The sequence below is a fragment of the Lucilia sericata genome, unplaced genomic scaffold (assembly GCF_015586225.1).
Source record: "Lucilia sericata isolate MDLA Ls3-8-SP2 unplaced genomic scaffold, ASM1558622v1 Contig002974F_arrow, whole genome shotgun sequence".
Classification (NCBI taxonomy): Eukaryota; Metazoa; Arthropoda; class Insecta; order Diptera; family Calliphoridae; genus Lucilia; species Lucilia sericata.
The window spans coordinates 12,015-32,621 of record NW_023996617.1 but is presented as its reverse complement, the minus strand read 5'-3'; the positions used below and the strand labels follow the sequence as shown (position 1 = coordinate 32,621).

General features: G+C 33.5%; 1 protein-coding gene across 1 annotated transcript; it reads right to left on the bottom strand.

The window, feature by feature from the left end:
* Positions 1-19,025: 19,025 nt before the first annotated feature.
* LOC119614497 (protein terminus-like) lies at positions 19,026-20,341 on the bottom strand. Its single transcript, XM_037970618.1, has one exon. The coding sequence runs from the start codon at positions 20,184-20,186 to the stop codon at positions 19,026-19,028; it is 1,161 nt and encodes a 386-aa protein (XP_037826546.1). The 5' UTR covers positions 20,187-20,341.
* Between the last annotated feature and the right edge of the window lie 266 nt (positions 20,342-20,607).

Below are 20,607 nucleotides of genomic sequence, written 5' to 3'. Positions count from 1 at the left end.
ATTCTGTTCTAGTTCTGTTCTAATTCTGTTTGTTCTGTTCTTTCTAGTTCTGTTCTAGTTCTGTTCTAGTTCTGTTCTAGTTCTGTTCTAGTTCTGTTCTAGTTCTGTTCTAGTTCTGTTCTAGTTCTGTTCTAGTTCTGTTCTAGTTCTGTTTCTAGTTCTGTTCTAGTTCTGTTCTAGTTCTGTTCTAGTTCTATTCTAGTTCTCTTCTAGTTCTGCTCTAGTTCTGTTCTAGTTCTGTTCTAGTTCTCTATCTAGTTCTGTTCTAGTTCTGTTCTAGTTCTGTTCAGTTCTGTTCTAGTTCTGTTCTAGTTCTGTTCTAGTTCTGTTCTAGTTCTGTTCTAGTTCTGTTCTTGTTCTGTTCTAGTTCTGTTCTAGTTCTGTTCTAGTTCTGTTCTAGTTCTGTTCTAGTTCTGTTCTAGTTCTGTTTCTAGTTCTGTTCTAGTTCTGTTCTAGTTCTGTTTTAGTTCTGTTCTAGTTCTGTTCTAGTTCTGTTCTAGTTCTGTTCTAGTTCTGTTCTAGTTCTGTTCTAGTTCTTTTCAGTTCTGTCTAGTGCTGTTCTAGTTTCTGTTCTAGTTCTGTTCTAGTTCCTGTTCTAGTTCTGTTCTAGTTCTGTTCTAGTTCTGTTCTAGTTCTGTTTCCTGTTCTGTTCTAGTTCTTCCTTCTCTATGTCTTCTTCCAATTCGCTTTCTCTTGCCTTTCTCATGTTTATACCTTTAATATAAAGACATAAAAAATCAAGTTTACTTTTTAAAACAAAAAATAAATTTATACTTACAGTACATATAGATATTTTCTGCATGTATGTATGTGAACCTAATACATACATGTATGAGTATGTATTTTCTCAGTCTCTTGAGGAAAAACTGTCAGAAAATAAGAACTTTTCTGAGAACAAAAAAATGAATAAAATAAATAAATAGTTGCATATTCATGTGTTTCTTTTTCATATAAAATATAAGAATATAAATTTTTAAAAAATTTTATTTAAAAAGAGAATAAGAGCGGAGAAAGTTTAGAAGGCGGTTTTACTAAAGCAGGACAGTCAAGGTTTAAAGATTTAACATAAAGGTTCTAATAAGGCATGAGGAAAGCATGTAATATTTTTAGATTTTAAAGCAGGCTGTAAGTAATCTAGGGAGTTTGTTATTTAATTTAGTAATCATTAGTTTTATTAATACATATATTTAGTTTGTTTGGATAAAATTTCCCCTCTCTAATCTTAACACCTGCCTTACTTTCGCTTTAGTTGCTGTATTTGTTTTTGTTGTTTTTTTTTTGTTAGTTTTCTGTTGTTAGTCCATGTTTTAAGTTTGAAATTTTTGTTAAACATCGGATGTGTTACCTAAAGCGTTGTCATTGCTCGTTTGTTACGTATAATTACAAAAGTTTACTTGTTGTTTTTTTTCTTCTTCTATACACCCCAAGGTAATTTTTACTTATTTTGTTTACATGTAGATACATATGTGTGCGAGTATGGATGTGAGAAGTACTTACATGTGTATGTAAATAACCCTGCAGTTTGGGGTGATTGTATGTAACTGTTTATTAGTCTGCTAGCTAAAATTCAGAGCATGTATCGTGTTTAATAACCATATTCAAGATACAATACCAAAGAGAAGATTTAAAGTGAGCTCTCTCTAGTTTACTTTGGAACACTTTGCCATTCTTCTGCCATTGTTTGGAGACGCTAAAATGATCTAAAATTTATTACTCTGTGTTATCTAATTAGTCTTGTTTTTGGGAGAAATTACGGCTAAAATAGATTCATTGAATCCTTGTCATACTGCTGGGTTATTCATTTAAACATTGGTGTATTTGTATAAATGACTGTCGCTCTGCAGGTTCACACTTTTACACATTTGTACTCACACATACACGAAGCAGAACAGAACAATTGGTTTATTTCTTTACCTCTTTTTCTCTGTGATATTTATACCGACGAAAGATGGAGAGAAAAAAAAATAACAAATTGATGTATACCATTTCCAGGAATGATTCCAAAATCCTTTCGATTCTTCGAAATTTTGTTATTAATGATTTTGAAATGTATTGGAAGCACTTGACGTAATTGGTCCTTATGAATCTTATTCCAGAACTTAATGGTATTCTTTAAATATCCCTAGTAGCTCTCAACTTTGAGAATCAGGATATATGATAGAGTAATAACTTTTTTAAAGGAAGTCAGAAAAATGTCTCAAATGTCTTGTGCACTACATTCTTCCAATAAAGAGTTAGCTGTGAGATAGTTTTACGATTTTGTGCTATTGCCAATTCTTCTAGGAAACAGTGTAGTAAAGTACAAGTATGTATATGTATTACACTTTTTCTGCTCAAGAAAAAAAACACATTTAACATGAATTTTATTTTGATACGAGGTATGCAGTGTGGTAACACATACATTCTCTGCAATTCACTCTTATTCACATATTTAAACCAACATACATACATATGCTATGTACATATATAAATACATACATAAATAAATAATAAATGTTACCTGTATGCGCACATATGTGTGTGTGTGTGCATATATGAGTGTTGAAATTTTACATAAATATTCAAATAAAATGTTTAATTTTCGTTTTTTTTTTTTATTTTCTCACAGTTTTATTTAACAAGTAAAAGTTTTTGCATAAAACTACCAAAAAAGAGAAACTGAAATCAAATTAGGTTTTTTCTTTCAGTGTATTTTTAACATCAAATTTTTAATAAAGTTTGTTTTTAGATTTTTTTTCCTTAATTTTTTTTTGGTTTAATTTTATGTATTTGTTAAAGAGTTTATATAAAAGATTTATTTAATTGGTGATTATTTAACTTAAGAAAGCTTAAAATTTAGTAGTTAAATAGTAACTTATCTTGTAGCTGTATAAAGTTAAATATAGTCCACTGAACAGCCAGTCTATAGTTCATACTAAAGCCAGTCTAAAGATGAGCCAACAGTCAGCAAACGGAGCAGATTATGGTTCGTATATAGTCCAGACTATCGTAAATCTACAGCCCTGCCCAAAGCCAGTGTATATTCGGGATTAAGTTAGTAAATAGTATAGGCAACAGTCACCCTATTGTCCACTCTATACTCCTGAATGTAATCAGTCTATAGTCCTCCCTATAGTTAGTATATATTCTAAACTATAGTTAATCTAAAGCCTAGATTATGGCTAGCATATACCTCAGACTATATTTAGTCTATAGTCGAGATTTTATTTAGTCTACAGTCCAGACAATGTCTAGTCCAGACTATAGACATTCTATACTCTGGTATATAGACATTCTTTAGTCAAGACTATAGTTATTTTTGAGGCCATTCCACTGGCATTCTATAGTCCATTTTATAGTCCAGACTACAGATATTCTATAATCCGCACCATAGACATTCTACACATATTGTAGACTATAGACACTCTATATTCCAGACTATAGCCATTCTATAGTACAGACTATAGATATTCTATAGTCCAGACTATAGACATTCTATAGTCCAAACTATAGACATTCTATAGTCCAGACTATATACATTCTATAGTCCAAACTATAGACATTCTATTGTTCAAACTATAGACATTCTATAGTCCAAACTATAGACATTCTATAATCCAAACTATTGACATTCTATATTCCAGACTATAGACATTCTATAGTCCAGACTATAGACATTCAACAGTCCAGACTAAAGTCATTCTATAGTCCAGACTATAGCCATTCTATAGTCCAGACTATAGACATTCTCTAGTCCAGACTATAGACATTCTATAGTCCAAACTATAGACATTCTATAGTCCAGACTATATCCATTCTATAGTCCAGACTATAGCCATTCTATAGTCCAGACTATAGCTTTTCTATAGTCCACACTATCGCCATTCTATAGTCCAGACTGTAGACATCCTATAGTCCAGACTATAGACATCCTATAGTCCAGACCTATAGACATTCTCTAGTCCAGACTATAGACATTCTCCAGTCCAGAACTATAGATATTCTGTAGTCCAGACTATAGATATTCTATAGCCCAGACTATGGACATTCTATGTTCAGGACTATAGACATTCTTTAGTCCATTCAATAGACATTCTATAGTCCAGACTATAGAAATTCTATAGAACAGACTATAGACATTTTATAGTCCAGACTATAGACATTCTATAGTCCAGACTATAGACATTCTATAGTCTAGACTATAGACATTCTATAGTCTAGACTATAGACATTCTATAGTCCAGACTATAGACATTCTATAGTGTAGACTATAGACACTCTATAGTCCAGACTGCAGACATTGTATAGTCTAGACTATAGACATTCTATAGTCCAGACTATAGACATTCTATAGTCCAGACTATGGACATTCTATAGTGCAGACTATAGACATTCTATAGTCCAGACTGTATACATTATGTAGTCCACACTATAGATATTCTATAGTTCAGACTATGGCCACTCTTAAGTCGATCCTGCAGTCTTTGTTTGTTTATAGTCAGTGTAGCATACAACTTTTCTGTAAAACAGCAATTTTTTAGAATATTTCTCTATATGAATGCTTCGTATTATCGTACTTCAAAAGAATTTGCAATCAATTATTTATTTGATTTACTTAAGCCATCTTTCACTAAAGATATTTAGCATTTTAAAATTTACACCTTAACCAAATTGATAGTCTGCCACAAAAACTTTGAAAAAAAAACACCAAAATTTCAATAAAAAGAAAGAAAATTTCAAAAGATAACATTTCAAATAAATCCGAAGCATTTGAAAAAGATATGTTTTTAAAAGTGAAAAGAAAAGCTCTACTGTGTAAAATTATATCAACAAATGACATCAACAACATTATCAGCATCAAACAGTCGTCGCATCAATATAACAGTCATTCACAAAATCATCCAGCCAACAACCATCAACAGGAATAGAAATCTATAGAATATTTATCTCAAAATACTAACAACTGTTAAATAAGGGAAAAAAGCAGCATAAAAGAAAGAAAACATTAAAAAAAGAAACTGCTCTATCAAGAGCCTTTATAGTGTGATATAAAGTAAAATGAATTGCTTTATAATAAGTTATAATTTAAGCCTCAATGAATTTTCAATCCCACTTATCTTCTCAATTTTCTATTACTACTGTTACCCCTGCCTTTATATATATATTGAGATATTTTCTGCTTTTGCATATAATATGTTAAAATAGTAGAGGGTGGAAGTAAGTGTTTTGTATACTTGACTTTATATTGAAAACTATTTTTGTTTAAAGAACTTTGTCATCACAATTTTTCGTTTGGTGGGATAAACAAAAGAACTAATAGTGATAGTTGTAGCAGTAGCAAAAAATTGGGACATTAACATTTTGACTTATAGTTAATGCGTATAGTAAATAACAAATAGATTGTATACTATCTATAGTCTGGACTATAGGCTATCAATAGTCTGGACTATAGAATATATATAGTCTGTACTATAGAATATCTATGGTCTGGACTATAGACTATCTATAGTATGGATTATAGACTACCTATAAACTGGACTACAGACTATCTATAGTCTGGACTATAGACTATCTATAGTCTGGATTTTAGACTATCTATAGTCTGGACTACATGCTATCTATAGTCTGGATTATAGAGTATCTATAATCTAGATTATATACTATATATAGTCTGGACTGTTGACTGTCTATAGTCTGGACTATATTCTGGATAATAGACTGTCTATTGCCTGAACTATAGTCTGGAATACAGACTATTTATAGTCTGGACTATAGAATATCTATAGGCTGAACTATAGAATATTTAAAAGCTGGACTGTAGACTATCTATAGTCTGTATTATAGACTATCTATAGTCTGAACCATAGACTATCTATGGTCTGGAATATAGACTCAAAAAATCAAATTTTGCTAGGAAATAAAAGTGATCACAGATATCCATCCTTTTGGCCCTAGCTCTTCTAGTTTAGCAAAAAAATGGAATTTTGGTGGGAAATAAAAGTGATCACAGATATCTATCCTTTTGGCCTTAGCTCTTCTAGTTTAGCCAGAAAATGGACTTTTAGGTTTTCACTAAAAAAAATGGAATTTTGGTAGGAAATAAAAGTGATCACAGATATCTATCCCTTTGGCCCTAGCTCTTCTAGTTTAGCCAGAAAATGGACTTTTATGTTTTCACTCAAAAAATCGAATTTTGGTGGGAAATAAAAGTGATCACAGATTTTCATTCTTTTGGCCCTAGCTCTTCTAGTTTAGCCAGAAAATGGACTTTTAGGTTTTCACTCAAAAAATGGAATTTTGGTGGGAAATAAAAGTGATCACAGATCTCTATCCTTTTGGCCCTAGATCTTCTGGTTTAGCCAGAAAATGGACTTTTAGGTTTTCACTCAAAAAATCGAATTTTGATAGGAAATAAAAGTGATCACAGTTATCCATCCTTTTGGCCCTAGCTCTTCTAGTTTAGCCAGAAAATGGACTTTTAGGTTTTCCTAAAGAAATGGAATTTTGGTAGGAAATAAAAGTGATCACAGATATCCATCCTTTTGGCCCTAGCTCTTTTAGTTTAGCCAGAAAATGGACTTTTAGGTTTTCACTCAAAAAATCGAATTATGGTAGGAATTGAAAGTGATCACAGATATCCATCCTTTTGGCCCTAGCTCTTCTAGTTTAGCCAGAAAATGGACTTTTAGGATTTCAGTAAAAAAATCGAATTTTGGTAGGAAGTGAATACTTTTGGCCCTAGCTCTTCTAGTTTAGCCAGAAAATGGACTTTTAGGTTTTCACTAAAAAATCGAATTCTGGTGGGAAATAAAAGTGATCATAGATATCAATCCTTTTGGCCCTAGCTCTTCTAGTTTAGCCAGAAAATGGACTTTAAGGTTTTTACTAAAAAATCGAATTCTGGTGGGAAATGAAAGTGATCATAGATAACAATCCTTTTGGCCCTAGCTCTTCTAGTTTAGCCAGAAAATGGACTTTTAGGTTTTCACAAAAAAATCGAATTCTGGTGGGAAATGAAAGTGATCATAGATATCAATACTTTTGGCCTTAGCTCTTCTAGTTTAGCCAGAAAAGGGACTTTTAGATTTTCACTCAAAAAATCGAATTTTGGTAGGAAATAAAAGTGATCACAGGTATCCATTCTTTTGGCCCTAGCTCTTCTAGTTTAGCCAGAAGATGGACTTTTACGTTTTCACTAAAAAAAACGAATTTTGGTAGGAAATAAAAGTGATCACAGTTATCCATCCTTTTGGCCCTAGCTCTTCTAGTTTAGCCAGAAAATGGGCTTTTAGGTTTTCAGTCAAAAAATGGAATTTTGGTGGGAAATAAAAATGATCACAGATATCTATCCTTTTGGCCTTAGCTCTTCTAGTTTAGCCAGAAAATGGACTTTTAGGTTTTCACTCAAAAAAATCAAATTTTGCTAGGAAATAAAAGTGATCACAGATATCTATCGTTTTAGCCCTAGCTCTTCTAGTTTAGCCAGAAAATGCACTCAGATATCTATCCTTTTGGCCCTAGCTCTTCTAGTTTAGCCAGAAAACCGACTTTTAAGTTTTCTCTCAAAAAATCGAATTTTGGTGGGAAATAAAAGTGATCACAGATATCCATCCTTTTGGCCATAGCTCTTCTAGTTTAGCCAGAAAATGGACTTTTAGGTTTTCAATCAAAAAATCGAATTTTGGTTGGAAATAAAAGTGATCACAGATATCTATCCTTTTGGCCCTAACTCTTCTAGTTTAGCCAGAAAATGGACTTTTAGGTTTTCAGTCAAAAAATCGAATTTTGCTAAGAAATAAAAGAGATCACAGATATCTATCCTTTTGGCCCTAGCTCTTCTAGTTTAGCATTTAGAAAATGCACCTTTATGTTTTCACTCAAAAAGTCGAATTTTGGTGGGAAATAAAAGTGATCACAGATATCCACCCTTTTGGGCCTAGCTCTTCTAGTTTAGCCAGAAAATGGAGTTTTAGGTTTTCACTCAAAAAATGGAATTTTGGTTGGAAATAGGCGTGATCACAGATTTTCACGCTTTTGGCCCTAGCTCTTTTAGTTTAGCCAGAAAATGGACTTTTAGATTTACACTCAAAAAATCGAATTTTGGTAGGAAATAAAAGTGATCACAGATATCCATCCTTTTGGCCCTAGCTCTTCTAGTTTAGCTAGAAAATGGACTTTTAGGTTTTCAGTCAAAAAATCGAATTTTTGTGGGAAATAAAAGTGATCACAGATATTCATCTTTTTGGCCCTAGCTCTTCTAGTTTAGCCAGAAAATGGACTTTTAGATTTCCACTCAAAAAATCGAATTTTGGTAGGAAATAAAAGTGATCACAGATATCTATCCTTTTGGCCCTAACTCTTCTAGTTTAGCCAGAAAATGGACTTTTAGGTTTTCACTCAAAAAAATTAAATTTTGGTAGGAAATAAAAGTGATCATAGATATCTATCCTTTTGGCCCTAGCTCTACTATTTTAGCCAGAAAATGGACTTTTAGGTTTTCACTCAAAAAATCGAATTTTGGTAGGAAATAAAAGTGATCACAGATATCCATCCTTTTGGCCCTAGCTCCTATAGTTTAGCCAGAAAATGGACTTTTAGTTTCCCACTCAAAAAATCGAATTTTGGTGGGAAATAAAAGTGATCACATATATCCATCCTTTTGGCCATAGCTCTTCTAGTTTAGCCAGAAAATGGACATTTAGATTTCCACTCAAGAAATCGAATTTTGGTAGGAAATAAAAGTGATCACAGATATCTATCCTTTTGGCCCTAACTCTTCTAGTTTAGCCAGAAAATGGACTTTTAAGTTTTCTCTCAAAAAATCGAATTTTGGTGGGAAATAAAAGTGATCACAGATATCCATGCTTTTGGCCATAGTTCTTCTAGTTTAGCCAGAAAATGGACTTTTAGGTTTTCACTCAAAAAATCGAATTTTGGTGGGAAATAAAAGTGATCACAGATATCTATCCTTTTAGCCCTAGCTCTTCTAGTTTAGCCAGAAAATGGACTTTTAGGTTTTCACTCAAAAAAATGAAATTTTGGTAGGAAATAAAAGTGATCATAGATATCTATCCTTTTAGCCCTAGCTCTTCTAGTTTAGGCAGAAAATGGACTTTAAGATTTTCACTCAAAAAATCAAATTTTGCTAGGAAATAAAAGTGATCACAGATATCCATCCTTTTGGCCCTAGCTCTTCTAGTTTAGCCAGAAAATGGACTTTTAGGTTTTCACTCAAAAAATGAAATTTTGGTAGGAAATAAAAGTGATCACAGATATCTATCCTTTTGGCCCTAGCTCCTATAGTTTAGCCAGAAAATGGACTTTTAGGTTTCCACTCAAAAAATCGAATTTTGCTGGGAAATAAAAGTGATCACAGATTTTAATCCTTTTGGCACTAGCTCTTCTAGTTTAGCCAGAAAATAAACTTTTTGGTTTCCACTCAAAAAATCGAATTTTGGTAGGAAATAAAAGTGATCACAGATATCTATACTTTTGGCCCTAGCTCTTCTAGTTTAGCCAGAAAATGGACTTTTAGGTTTTCGCTCAAAAAATCGAATTTTGGTAGGAAATAAAAGTGATCACAGTTATCCATCCTTTTGGCCCTAGCTCTTCTAGTTTAGCCAGAAAATGGACTTTTAGGATTTCACTCAAAAAATCGAATTTTGCTAGGAAATGAAAGTAATCACAGAAATCCATCCTTTTGGCCCTAGCTCTTCTAGTTTAGCCAGAAAATGGACTTTTAGGTTTTCACTCAAAAAACCCAATTTTGTTGGGAAATAAAAGTGATCACAGATATCCATCCTTTTGGCCGTAGCTCCTCTAGTTTAGCCAGAAAATGGACTTTTAGGTTTTCACTCAAAAAATCGAATTATGATAGGAAATGGAAGTGATCACAGTTTTTAATCCTTTTGGCCCTAACTCTTCTAGTTTAGCCAGAAAATGGGCTTTTAAGTTTTCACTCAAAAAATCGAATTTTGGTGGGAAATAAAAGTGATCACAGATTTTAATCCTTTTGGCACTAGCTCTTCTAGTTTAGCCACAAAATGGACTTTTAGGTTTTCACTCAAAAAATTTAATTTTGGTGGAAAATAAAAGTGATCACAGATATCTATACTTTTGGCCCTAGCTCTTCTAGGTTAGCCAGAAAATGGACTTTTAGGTTTTCACTCAAAAAATCGAATTTTGGTGGGAAATAAAAGTGATCACAGATATCCATCCTTTTGGCCATAGCTCTTCTAGTTTAGCCAGATAATGGACTTTTAGCTTTTCACTCAAAAAATCGAATTTTGGTGGGAAATAAAAGTGATCACAGATATCCATCCTTTTGGCCCTAGCTCTTCTAGGTTAGCCAGAAAATGGACTTTTAGGTTTTCACTTAAAAAGTGATCACAGATATCCTTCCTTTTGGCCCTAGCTCTTCTCCTTTAGCCAGAAAATGGACTTTTAGGTTTTCACTCAAAAAATCGAATTTTGCTAGGAAATAAAAGTGATCACAGATAACTCTACTTTTGGCCGTAGCTCTTCTAGTTTAGCCAGAAAATGAACTTTTAGGTTTCCACTCAAAAAATTGATTTTTGCTAGGAAATAAAAGTGATCACAGATATTTATACTTTTGGCCCTAGCTCTTCTAGTTTAGCCAGAAAATGGACTTTTAGGTTTTCACTCAAAAAATCGAATTTTGGTGGGAAATAAAAGTGATCACAGATATCCATCCTTTTGGCCCTAGCTCTTCTAGTTTAGCCAGAAAATGGACTTTTAGGTTTTCACTCAAAAAATCGAATTTTGGTGGGAAATAAAAGTGATCACAGATATCCATACCTTTGGCCCTAGCTCTTCTAGTTTAGCTAGAAAATGGACTTTTAGGTTTTCACTCAAAAAATCGAATTTTGGTGGGAAATAAAAGTGATCACAGATATCTATCCTTTTGGCCCTAGCTCTTCTAGTTTAGCCACAAAATGGACTTTTAGGTTTTCACTCAAAAAATTGAATTTTGGTGGAAAATAAAAGTGATCACAGATATCCATCCTTTTGGCCCTAGCTCTTCTAGATTAGCCAGAAAATGGACTTTTAGGTTTTCGCTCAAAAAATCAAATTAATGTTGGAAATAAAAGTGATCACAGATATCTATCCTTTAGGCCCTAGCTCTTCTAGTTTAGCCAGAAAATGGACTTTTAGGTTTTCACACAAAAAAATCGAATTTTGATGGGAAATAAAAGTGATCACAGATATCTATTCTTTTGGCCCTAGCTCTTCTAGTTTAGCCTCAAAAAATCGAATTTTAGTAAGAAATAAAAGTGAAAACAGATATCCATTCTTTTGGCCCTAGCTCTTCTAGTTTAGCCAGAAAATGGACCTTTAGGTTTTCACTCAAAAAATCGAATTTTAGTAAGAAATAAAAGTGATCACAGATTTTCATGCTTTTGGCCCTAGCTCTTCTAGTTTAGCCACAAAATGGACTTTTAGGTTTTCACTCAAAAAATCGAATTTTAGTAAGAAATAAAAGTGATCACAGATATCCATCCTTTTGGCCCTATCTCTTCTAGTTTAGCCAGAAAATGGACCTTTAGGTTTTCACTCAAAAAATCGAATTTTGGTAAGAAATAAAAGTGATCACAGATATCCATCCTTTTGGCCCTGGCTCTTCTAGTTTAGCCAGAAAATGGACTTTTATGTTTTCACTAAAAAAATCGAATTTTGGTAGGAAATAAAAGTGATCACAGATTTTCATGCTTTTGGCCCTAGCTCTTCTAGTTTAGCCAGAAAATGGACTTTTAGATTTCACTCAAAAAATCGAATTTTGCTCGGAAATAAAAGTGATCACAGATATCCATCCTTTTGGCCCTAGCTCTTCTAGTTTAGCCAGAAAATGGACTTTTAGGTTTTCGCTCAGAAAATTGAATTTTGGTGGGAAATAAAAGTGATCACAGATATCCATTCTTTTGGCCCTAGCTCTTCTAGTTTAGCCAGAAAATGGACTTTTAGGTTTTCGCTCAATAAATCGAATTTTGCTAGGAAATAAAAGTGATCACAGATATCTATCCTTTCGGCCCTAGCTCTTCTAGTTTAGCCAAAAATGGACTTTTAGGTTTTCGCTCAAAAAATCGGATTTTGGTGGGAAATAAAAGTGATCACAGATGTTCATTCTTTTGGCCCTAGCTCTTCTAGTTTAGCGAGAAAATGGACTTTTAAGTTTTCACTCAAAAAATCGAATTTTGATTGGAAATAAAAGTGATCACAGATATCTATCCTTTTGGCCCTAGCTTTTCTAGTTTAGCCAAAAATGGACTTTTAGTTTTTCGCTCAAAAAATCGGATTTTGGTGGGAAATAAAAGTGATCACAGATGTTCATCCTTTTGGCCCTAGCTCTTCTAGTTAAGCTAGAAAATGGAGTTTTGGGTTTCCACTCAAAAAAACCGAATTTTGCTAGGAAATAAAAGTGATCACAGATATTCATCCTTTTGGCCCTAGCTCTTCTAGATTAGCCAGAAAATGGACTTTTAGGTTTTCGCTCAAAAAATCAAATTAATGTTGGAAATAAAAGTGATCACAGATATCTATCCTTTTGGCCCTAGCTCTTCTAGTTTAGCCTCAAAAAATCGAATTTTAGTAAGAAATAAAAGTGAAAACAGATAGCCATTCTCTTGGCCCTAGCTCTTCTAGTTTAGCCAGAAAATGGACATTTAGGTTTTCACTCAAAAAATCGAATTTTAGTAAGAAATAAAAGTGATCACAGATATCCATCCTTTTGGCCTTAGCTCTTCTAGTTTAGCCAGAAAATGGACCTTTAGGTTTTCACTCAAAAAATCGAATTTTGGTAAGAAATAAAACTGATCACAGATATCCATACTTTTGGCCCTGGCTCTTCTAGTTTAGCCAGAAAATGGACTTTTAGGTTTTCACTAAAAAAATTGAATTTTGGTAGGAAATAAAAGTGATCACAGATTTTCATGCTTTTGGCCCTAGCTCTTCTAGTTTAGCCAGAAAATGGACTTTTAAGTTTTCACTCAAAAAATCGAATTTTGATTGGAAATAAAAGTGATCACAGATGTTCATCCTTTTGGCCCTAGCTCTTCTAGTTTAGCTAGAAAATGGACTTTTGGGTTTCCACTCAAAAAACCGAATTTTGCTCGGAAATAAAAGTGATCACAGATATCCATTCTTTTGGCCCTAGCTCTTCTAGTTTAGCCAGAAAATGGACTTTTAGGTTTTCGCTCAGAAAATCGACTTTTGGTGGGAAATAAAAGTGATCACAGATATCCATTCTTTTGGCCCTAGCTCTTCTAGTTTAGCCAGAAAATGGACTTTTAGGTTTTCGCTCAAAAAATCGAATTTTGCTAGGAAATAAAAGTGATCACAGATATCAATCCTTTTGGCCCTAGCTCTTCTAGTTTAGCCAAAAATGGACTTCTAGGTTTTCGCTCAAAAAATCGGATTTTGGTGGGAAATAAAAGTGATCACAGATGTTCATTCTTTTGGCCCTAGCTCTTCTAGTTTAGCCAGAAAATGGACTTTTAAATTTTCACTCAAAATATCGAATTTTGATTGGAAATAAAAGTGATCACAGATATCTATCCTTTTGGCCCTAGCTCTTCTAGTTTAGCCAGAAAATGGACTTTTAGGTTTTCACTAAAAAAGTCGAATTTTGTTGGGAAATAATAGTGATCACAGATATTCATCCTTTTGGTCCTAACTCTTCTAGTTTAGCCAGAAAATGGACTTTTAGGTTTTCACTCAAAAAATCGAATTTTGGTAGGAAATAAAAGTGATCACAGTTATCCATCTTTTTGGCCCTAGCTCTTCTAGTTTAGCCAGAAAATGGACTTTTAGGTTTTCACTAAAAAAATCGAATTTTGGTAGGAAATAAAAGTGATCACAGTTATCCATCCTTTTGGCCCTAGCTCTTCTAGTTTAGCCAGAAAATGGACTTTTAGGTTTTCCTAAAGAAATGGAATTTTGGTAGGAAATAAAAGTGATCACAGATATCCATCCTTTTGGCCCTAGCTCTTCTAGTTTAGCCAGAAAATGGACTTTTAGGTTTTCACTCAAAAAATCGAATTTTTCTAGGAAATAAAAGTGATCACAGTTATCCATCCTTTTGGCCCTAGCTCTTCTAGTTTAGCCAGAAAATGGACTTTTAGGTTTTCCTAAAGAAATGGAATTTTGGTAGGAAATAAAAGTGATCACAGATATCCATCCTTTTGGCCCTAGCTCTTCTAGTTTAGCCAGAAAATGGACTTTTAGGTTTTCCTAAAGAAATGGAATTTTGGTAGGAAATAAAAGTGATCACAGTTATCCATCTTTTTGGCCCTAGCTCTTCTAGTTTAGCCAGAAAATGGACTTTTAGGTTTTCACTAAAATAATCGAATTTTGGTAGGAAATAAAAGTGATCACAGATATCCATCCTTTTGGCCCTAGCTCTTCTAGTTTAGCCAGAAAATGGACTTTTAGGTTTTCACTCAAAAAATCGAATTTTTCTAGGAAATAAAGTGATCACAGTTATCCATCCTTTTGGCCCTAGCTCTTCTAGTTTAGCCAGAAAGTGGACTTTTAGGTTTTCCTAAAGAAATGGAATTTTGGTAGGAAATAAAAGTGATCACAGATATCCATCCTTTTGGCCCTAGCTCTTCTAGTTTGGCCAGAAAATGGACTTTTAGGTTTTCACTCAAAAAATCGAATTTTGGTAGGAAATAAAAGTGATCACAGATATCCATCCTTTTGGCCCTAGCTCTTCTAGTTTAGCCAGAAAATGGACTTTTAGGTTATCACTCAAAAAATCGAATTTTTGGTGAGAAATAAAAGTGATCACAGATTTTCATTCTTTTGGCCCTAGCTCTTCTAGTTTAGCCAGAAAATGGACTTTTAGGTTTTCTCTAAAAAAATCGAATTTTGGTGGGAAATAGAAGTGATCACAGATTTTTCATTCTTTTGGCATTAGCTCTTCTAGTTTTGCCAGAAAATGGACTTTTAGGTTTTCGCTCAAAAAATAGAATTTTGGTAGGAAAAGTGATCACAGATATCCATTTTTTTTGGCTCTAGCTCTTCTAGTTTAGTCAGAAAATGGACTTTTAGGTTTTCACTCAAAAAATCGAATTGTGGTGGGAAATATAAGTAGATATCATAGATATCCACTATAGATAGTATATATTCTAGACTATAGACTTTCTATATATAGTCTAGACTATAGACTATCTATTGTTTGGACTATAGACTGTCTATAGTTTGGACTATAGACTGTCAATAGTTTGGACTATAGATTGTCTATTTGGACTATAGACTGTCTATAGTTTGGACTTTAGACTGTCTGTAGTTTGGACTATAGACTGTCTATAGTTTGTACTATAGACTGTCTATAGTTTGGACTATAGACTGTCTATAGTTTGGACTAAAGACTGTCTATAGTTTGGACTAGAGACTGTCTATAGTTTGGAGTAGAGACTGTCTATAGCTTGGACTAGAGACTGTCTATAGTTTGGACTAGAGACTGTCTATAGTCTGGACTATAGACGTTCTATAGTGTGGACTATAGACGTTCTATAGTCTGGACTATAGAGGTTCTATAGTCTGGGCTATAGAGGTTCTATAGTCTGGACTATAGACGTTCTATAGTGTGGACTATAGACTATCTATATCCTGGACTATAGACTATTTATATCCTGGACTATAGACTATCTATAATATGGACTATAGACTACCTATAGTCTGGACTATAGGCTATCTATAGTTTGGACTATATGCTATCTATAGCCTGGACTATAGGCTATCTATAGTCTGGACTATAGGCTATCTATAGTCTGGACTATAGGCTATCTATATTTTGGACTATATGCTTTCTATAGGCTTGACTATAGACTAGCTATAGTCTGCAGTATAGAAGTAGATATCATAGATATCCACTATAGATAGTCCATATTCTAGACTATAGACTTTCTATATATAGTCTAGACTATAGACTATCTATAGTCTAGACTATAGACTATCTATAGTCTGGACTATAGGCTATCTATAGTCTGGACTATAGGCTATCTATAGTCTGGACTATAGGCTATCTATAGTTTGGACTATATGCTATCTATAGTCTGGACTATAGACTATCTATGTATAGGCTGGACTATGGACTAGCTATAGTCTGAACGATAGACTGGACTATCTGTAGTCTGGACTATAGACTATCTCTAGTCTGAACTATAGACGTTCTATAGTCTGGACCATAGACTATCTATAGTCCGGACTATACGCTATCTATAGTCTTGACTTTAGACATTCTATAGTCTGGACTGGAAACTATCTATAGTTTAAACCACAGACTATCTATAGTTTGGACTACAGACTATCTACAGTCTGGTGTATAGACTATTTATAGTTTTGAATTTAGGCTAATAATATTCAACCAAAAATTTTTTCTTTAAAAATTACTGCGAGTTAATTAGTTTGAATATTTTTTTGGTTTCTGCAAAATTAACAACAAATTAACAAAAATATATTTCAAACAATATGTAACAAGTATTTACTCTATAGTATTTGTGTTTAGCCACATTATGTTTTTTTCCATTTTATGAAAACATTTTGTGACATTTTAATATTTTAGCATACATTTCTTTTCATTTTCTGATGTTTAACAACATTATAAATTTTTAATTTTCTTTTGAAAATTATGATTTTTCATAAATATTTAATGATGTTTGGAAAACAATTTTATATTTAAATATTTGTTTGATATTTTTTTTTTGTGATTTATAAAATGTTTATGTTTGACCTTAAAGTTTTTATAATGTTTTCAGTAAGTTTTTGTTGCCATTCTGTGTGTAGTCTTAATGGCATATGGTTTTTGTTTGAATTATTTGTTGGAAACATGATTTCGACAAATGGCCACTATGATAGTGGCAAGAGAATGTAGATTGAGGTTTCAAAGGACAATTTTAAAAGGGAATATAAGTTAGTAACCATATCTAGTAAATTAATAATCAAGGGGGAAAAAGCTGTTTTAAAGGGATAAATAGGGGGTATTTCCTAACCTGCTAAATACCATATTTTACACAATTCCAAAATTTGTATTGTTTGCTCTGGTTCTGCTTATCTTAATAAACTTTCCATTCTTATTGGACTTAAGTTATTTGTCTTTTTCACCATAAAATATATTAGAAACACATGTTTCTGCCATAAAATAACTAAAGTTTATGTTGCTTCAAATTTAATTGAGTTGCTAAGTTTTTTTGGTTTATGTCTTTTTATTGTCAACCTCACTTAATGCTTCATAAAATAAGTTTCAAATGGTAACGGCTGTTAAGTTTAAATATGATTTGTAATATAATTTTGAAATACACTTTTCTAAACAGCAAAATCCATATTGTTTAGTCCTATTTGCGTTCTGTACTAGTTTTGTTCCAGTTCTAGTTCTAGTTCTGTTCTAGTTCTGTTCTAGTTTTGTTCCAGTTCTAGTTCTGTTCTAGTTCTGTTCTAGTTCTGTTCTAGTTCTGTTCTAGTTCTGTTCTAGTTCTGTTCTAGTTCTGTTCTAGTTCTGTTCTAGTTCTGTTCTAGTTCTGTTCTAGTTCTGTTCTAGTTCTGTTCTAGTTCTGTTCTAGTTCTGTTCTAGTTCTGTTCTAGTTCTGTTCTAGTTCTTTTCTAGTTCTGTTCTAGTTCTGTTCTAGTTCTGTTCTAGTTCTGTTCTAGTTCTGTTCTAGTTCTGTTCTAGTTCTGTTCTAGTCTGTTCTAGTTCTGTTCTAGTTCTGTTTCTAGTTCTGTTCTAGTTCTGTTCTAGTTCTGTTCTAGTTCTGTTCTAGTTCTGTTCTAGTTCTGTTCTAGTTCTGTTCTAGTTCTGTTCTAGTTCTGTTCTAGTTCTGTTCTAGTTCTGTTCTAGTTCTGTTCTAGTTCTGTTCTAGTTCTGTTCTAGTTCTGTTCTAGTTCTGTTCTAGTTCTGTCTAGTTCTGTTCTAGTTCTGTTCTAGTACTGTTCTTGTTCTGTTCTAGTTCTGTTCTAGTTCTGTTCTAGTTCTGTTCTAGTTCTGTTCTAGTTCTGTTCTAGTTCTGTTCTAGTTCTGTTCTAGTTCTGTTCTAGTTCTGTTCTAGTTCTGTTCTAGTTCTGTTCTAGTTCTGTTCTAGTTCTGTTCTAGTTCTGTTCTAGTTCTGTTCTAGTTCTGTTCTAGTTCTGTTCTGTTCTGTTCTGTTCTGTTCTAGTTCTGTTCTAGTTCTGTTCTAGTTTCTGTTCTAGTTCTGTTCTAGTTCTGTTCTAGTTCTGTTCTAGTTCTGTTCTAGTTCTGTTCTAGTTCTGTTCTAGTTCTGTTCTAGTTCTGTTCTAGTTCTGTTCTAGTTCTGTTCTAGTTCTGTTCTAGTTCTGTTCTAGTTCTGTTCTAGTTCTGTTCTAGTTCTGTTCTAGTTCTGTTTCTAGTTCTGTTCTAGTTCTGTTCTAGTTCTGTTCTAGTTCTGTTCTAGTTCTGTTCTAGTTCTGTTTAGTTCTGTTCTAGTTCTGTTCTAGTTCTGTTCTAGTTCTGTTCTAGTTCTGTTCTAGTTCTGTTCTAGTTCTGTTCTAGTTCTGTTCTAGTTCTGTTCTAGTTCTGTTCTAGTTCTGTTCTAGTTCTGTTCTAGTTCTGTTCTAGTTCTGTTCTAGTTCTGTTCTAGTTCTGTTCTAGTTCTGTTCTAGTTCTGTTCTAGTTCTGTTCTAGTTCTGTTCTAGTTCTGTTCTAGTTCTGTTCTAGTTCTGTTCTAGTTCTGTTCTAGTTCTGTTCTAGTTCTGTTCTAGTTCTGTTCTAGTTCTGTTCTAGTTCTGTTCTAGTTCTGTTCTAGTTCTGTTCTAGTTCTGTTCTAGTTCTGTTCTAGTTCTGTTCTAGTTCTGTTCTAGTTCTGTTCTAGTTCTGTTCTAGTTCTGTTCTAGTTCTGTTCTAGTTCTGTTCTAGTTCTGTTCTAGTTCTGTTCTAGTTCTGTTTTAGTTCTGTTTTAGTTCTGTTCTAGTTCTGTTCTAGTTCTGTTCTAGTTCTGTTTTAATTTTACCAAAGCTAATATTAAAATCAAAACAATACAGTTATATTTTTATTTTTAAATTTTATAACTTCAACTTTATTTAACGATACCAAATAACAACCACTTTGCACAACGCATAATTTCCAGACACTCCTCATAGATCTCTATGAAATCGGGATCAATTTTCAAAATCTCAAAATCATGGCCACAATTTAACATTTTATGTAAAGCCAGCTTTGTAGGCTGCATAAATTTCGCTTGACATTGGGAACAGCTTAAAACTGCATCCTCGGCGGAATGATGCAGAAAACGTTTAATGTGAGCAATTTCCTGTAGTTGTTGAAAACCTCCCTGAATGTCATTTACTATAACAAAACTGCGTGTGCTAAGAAAAGATTCAGGTTTGTTGCTAATGTGGTAGGGAACAGCATATAGTTCCTGGGAATTGGCACAAGTTTGGAAGCAGTAGAGATTGCAGGGAAAGGGTGGTTTGAAATGGTTGTTCGCAGAAGTGTTTAGGTGTCTCTGGAAAGCTAAAGAAAGTTGTTTTAAATCACATTTATACTGCTGCGTCATTTCCGTTTCCTGCAGTATGGCCTGTTTACGTTTGTATTGTAAAGGCAACTGCAGTTGTTCATTATTTACATATTGTCTTCTCTGAGTCTGTACCAGAATTCTTTTGATTCTATACACACCCTCCTGCAGACCACGACGCCTCCTCGGCATGCATGTCATAAATGTTCTCAATTTTTCCAATAACATCAAAAATATTACATCCACACTTTCTCGTATATCACTGTGATGCCTTATCTCCAATTCACTTGATTGTAACATAAACATTTCATCTTCAATTTCCACATAGAATCTCAACTTCACCATTAGTTCCTTGCAACCGTCCGTGGCATAGAGAACACTCAACAGATCCGGTATGCCTGTTATGCCAACATCTAGTAAAAACTGTTGTGTATCACTTACAACTTTACCATCGCAAAACATAAAAGACTGAAGGTTCCTGCTGACAATGGCAGGCTGCTGCTCCATTATCGGTGTCCTCATCCAAGTATTGAGTTCATCACCAGCTTCAGTGAGTTTTAGTTTTTGCTTCAGCCAATGTTGACTGTAGGCATCAGTTTCTTTGCATATTGTGCCGCATTTATTACAATCGATGACTTCGTTATTCTGCAAATGCCAACGATGAAAAAATTGCCTTTGTCCAGCTGAAGTGACAAAAGTATAACTGGGTGTTGGCAGCGACATGTGAGCGGAATTATTTGTTGTTGTTTGCTCTTATATATTTTTTCTCGATATGTTTCGAAAAGAAATACGAAATGTTTCGATAATGTCACTTACACACAAACTCACACAGAAATGTCAGCCAAACCAAGCAACGCCAGCCAGCCACTGAAGTAGAGGAGGAGTGTCTAAATAGAGTCGAGTTGTGATGCAAACTGATGCTGTTTTATTTTAGAGTTTTCCAATTTATAGCAGTCATAACAGGTAAATGAAATGTAGCTGTCGTTGAGTTTGAAGTTAAGTAAGTGTTTGGTTTTTTCTTGGTCCCAAAAAGGGGTTTAGTTGTAATGTATGAAAAATAATCTTATTGTTTAGTTGGCAAAATTTTTAAAATGGCAATAAGAACGTCGAATTTGAAATAGTAATTCCTTATTCGTTTAGCAGG

Excerpts from the sequence above, each read along its gene's own strand:
- LOC119614497 (XM_037970618.1), bottom strand. The coding sequence starts at position 20,186 with ATGTCGCTGCCAACACCCAGTTATACTTTTGTCACTTCAGCTGGACAA.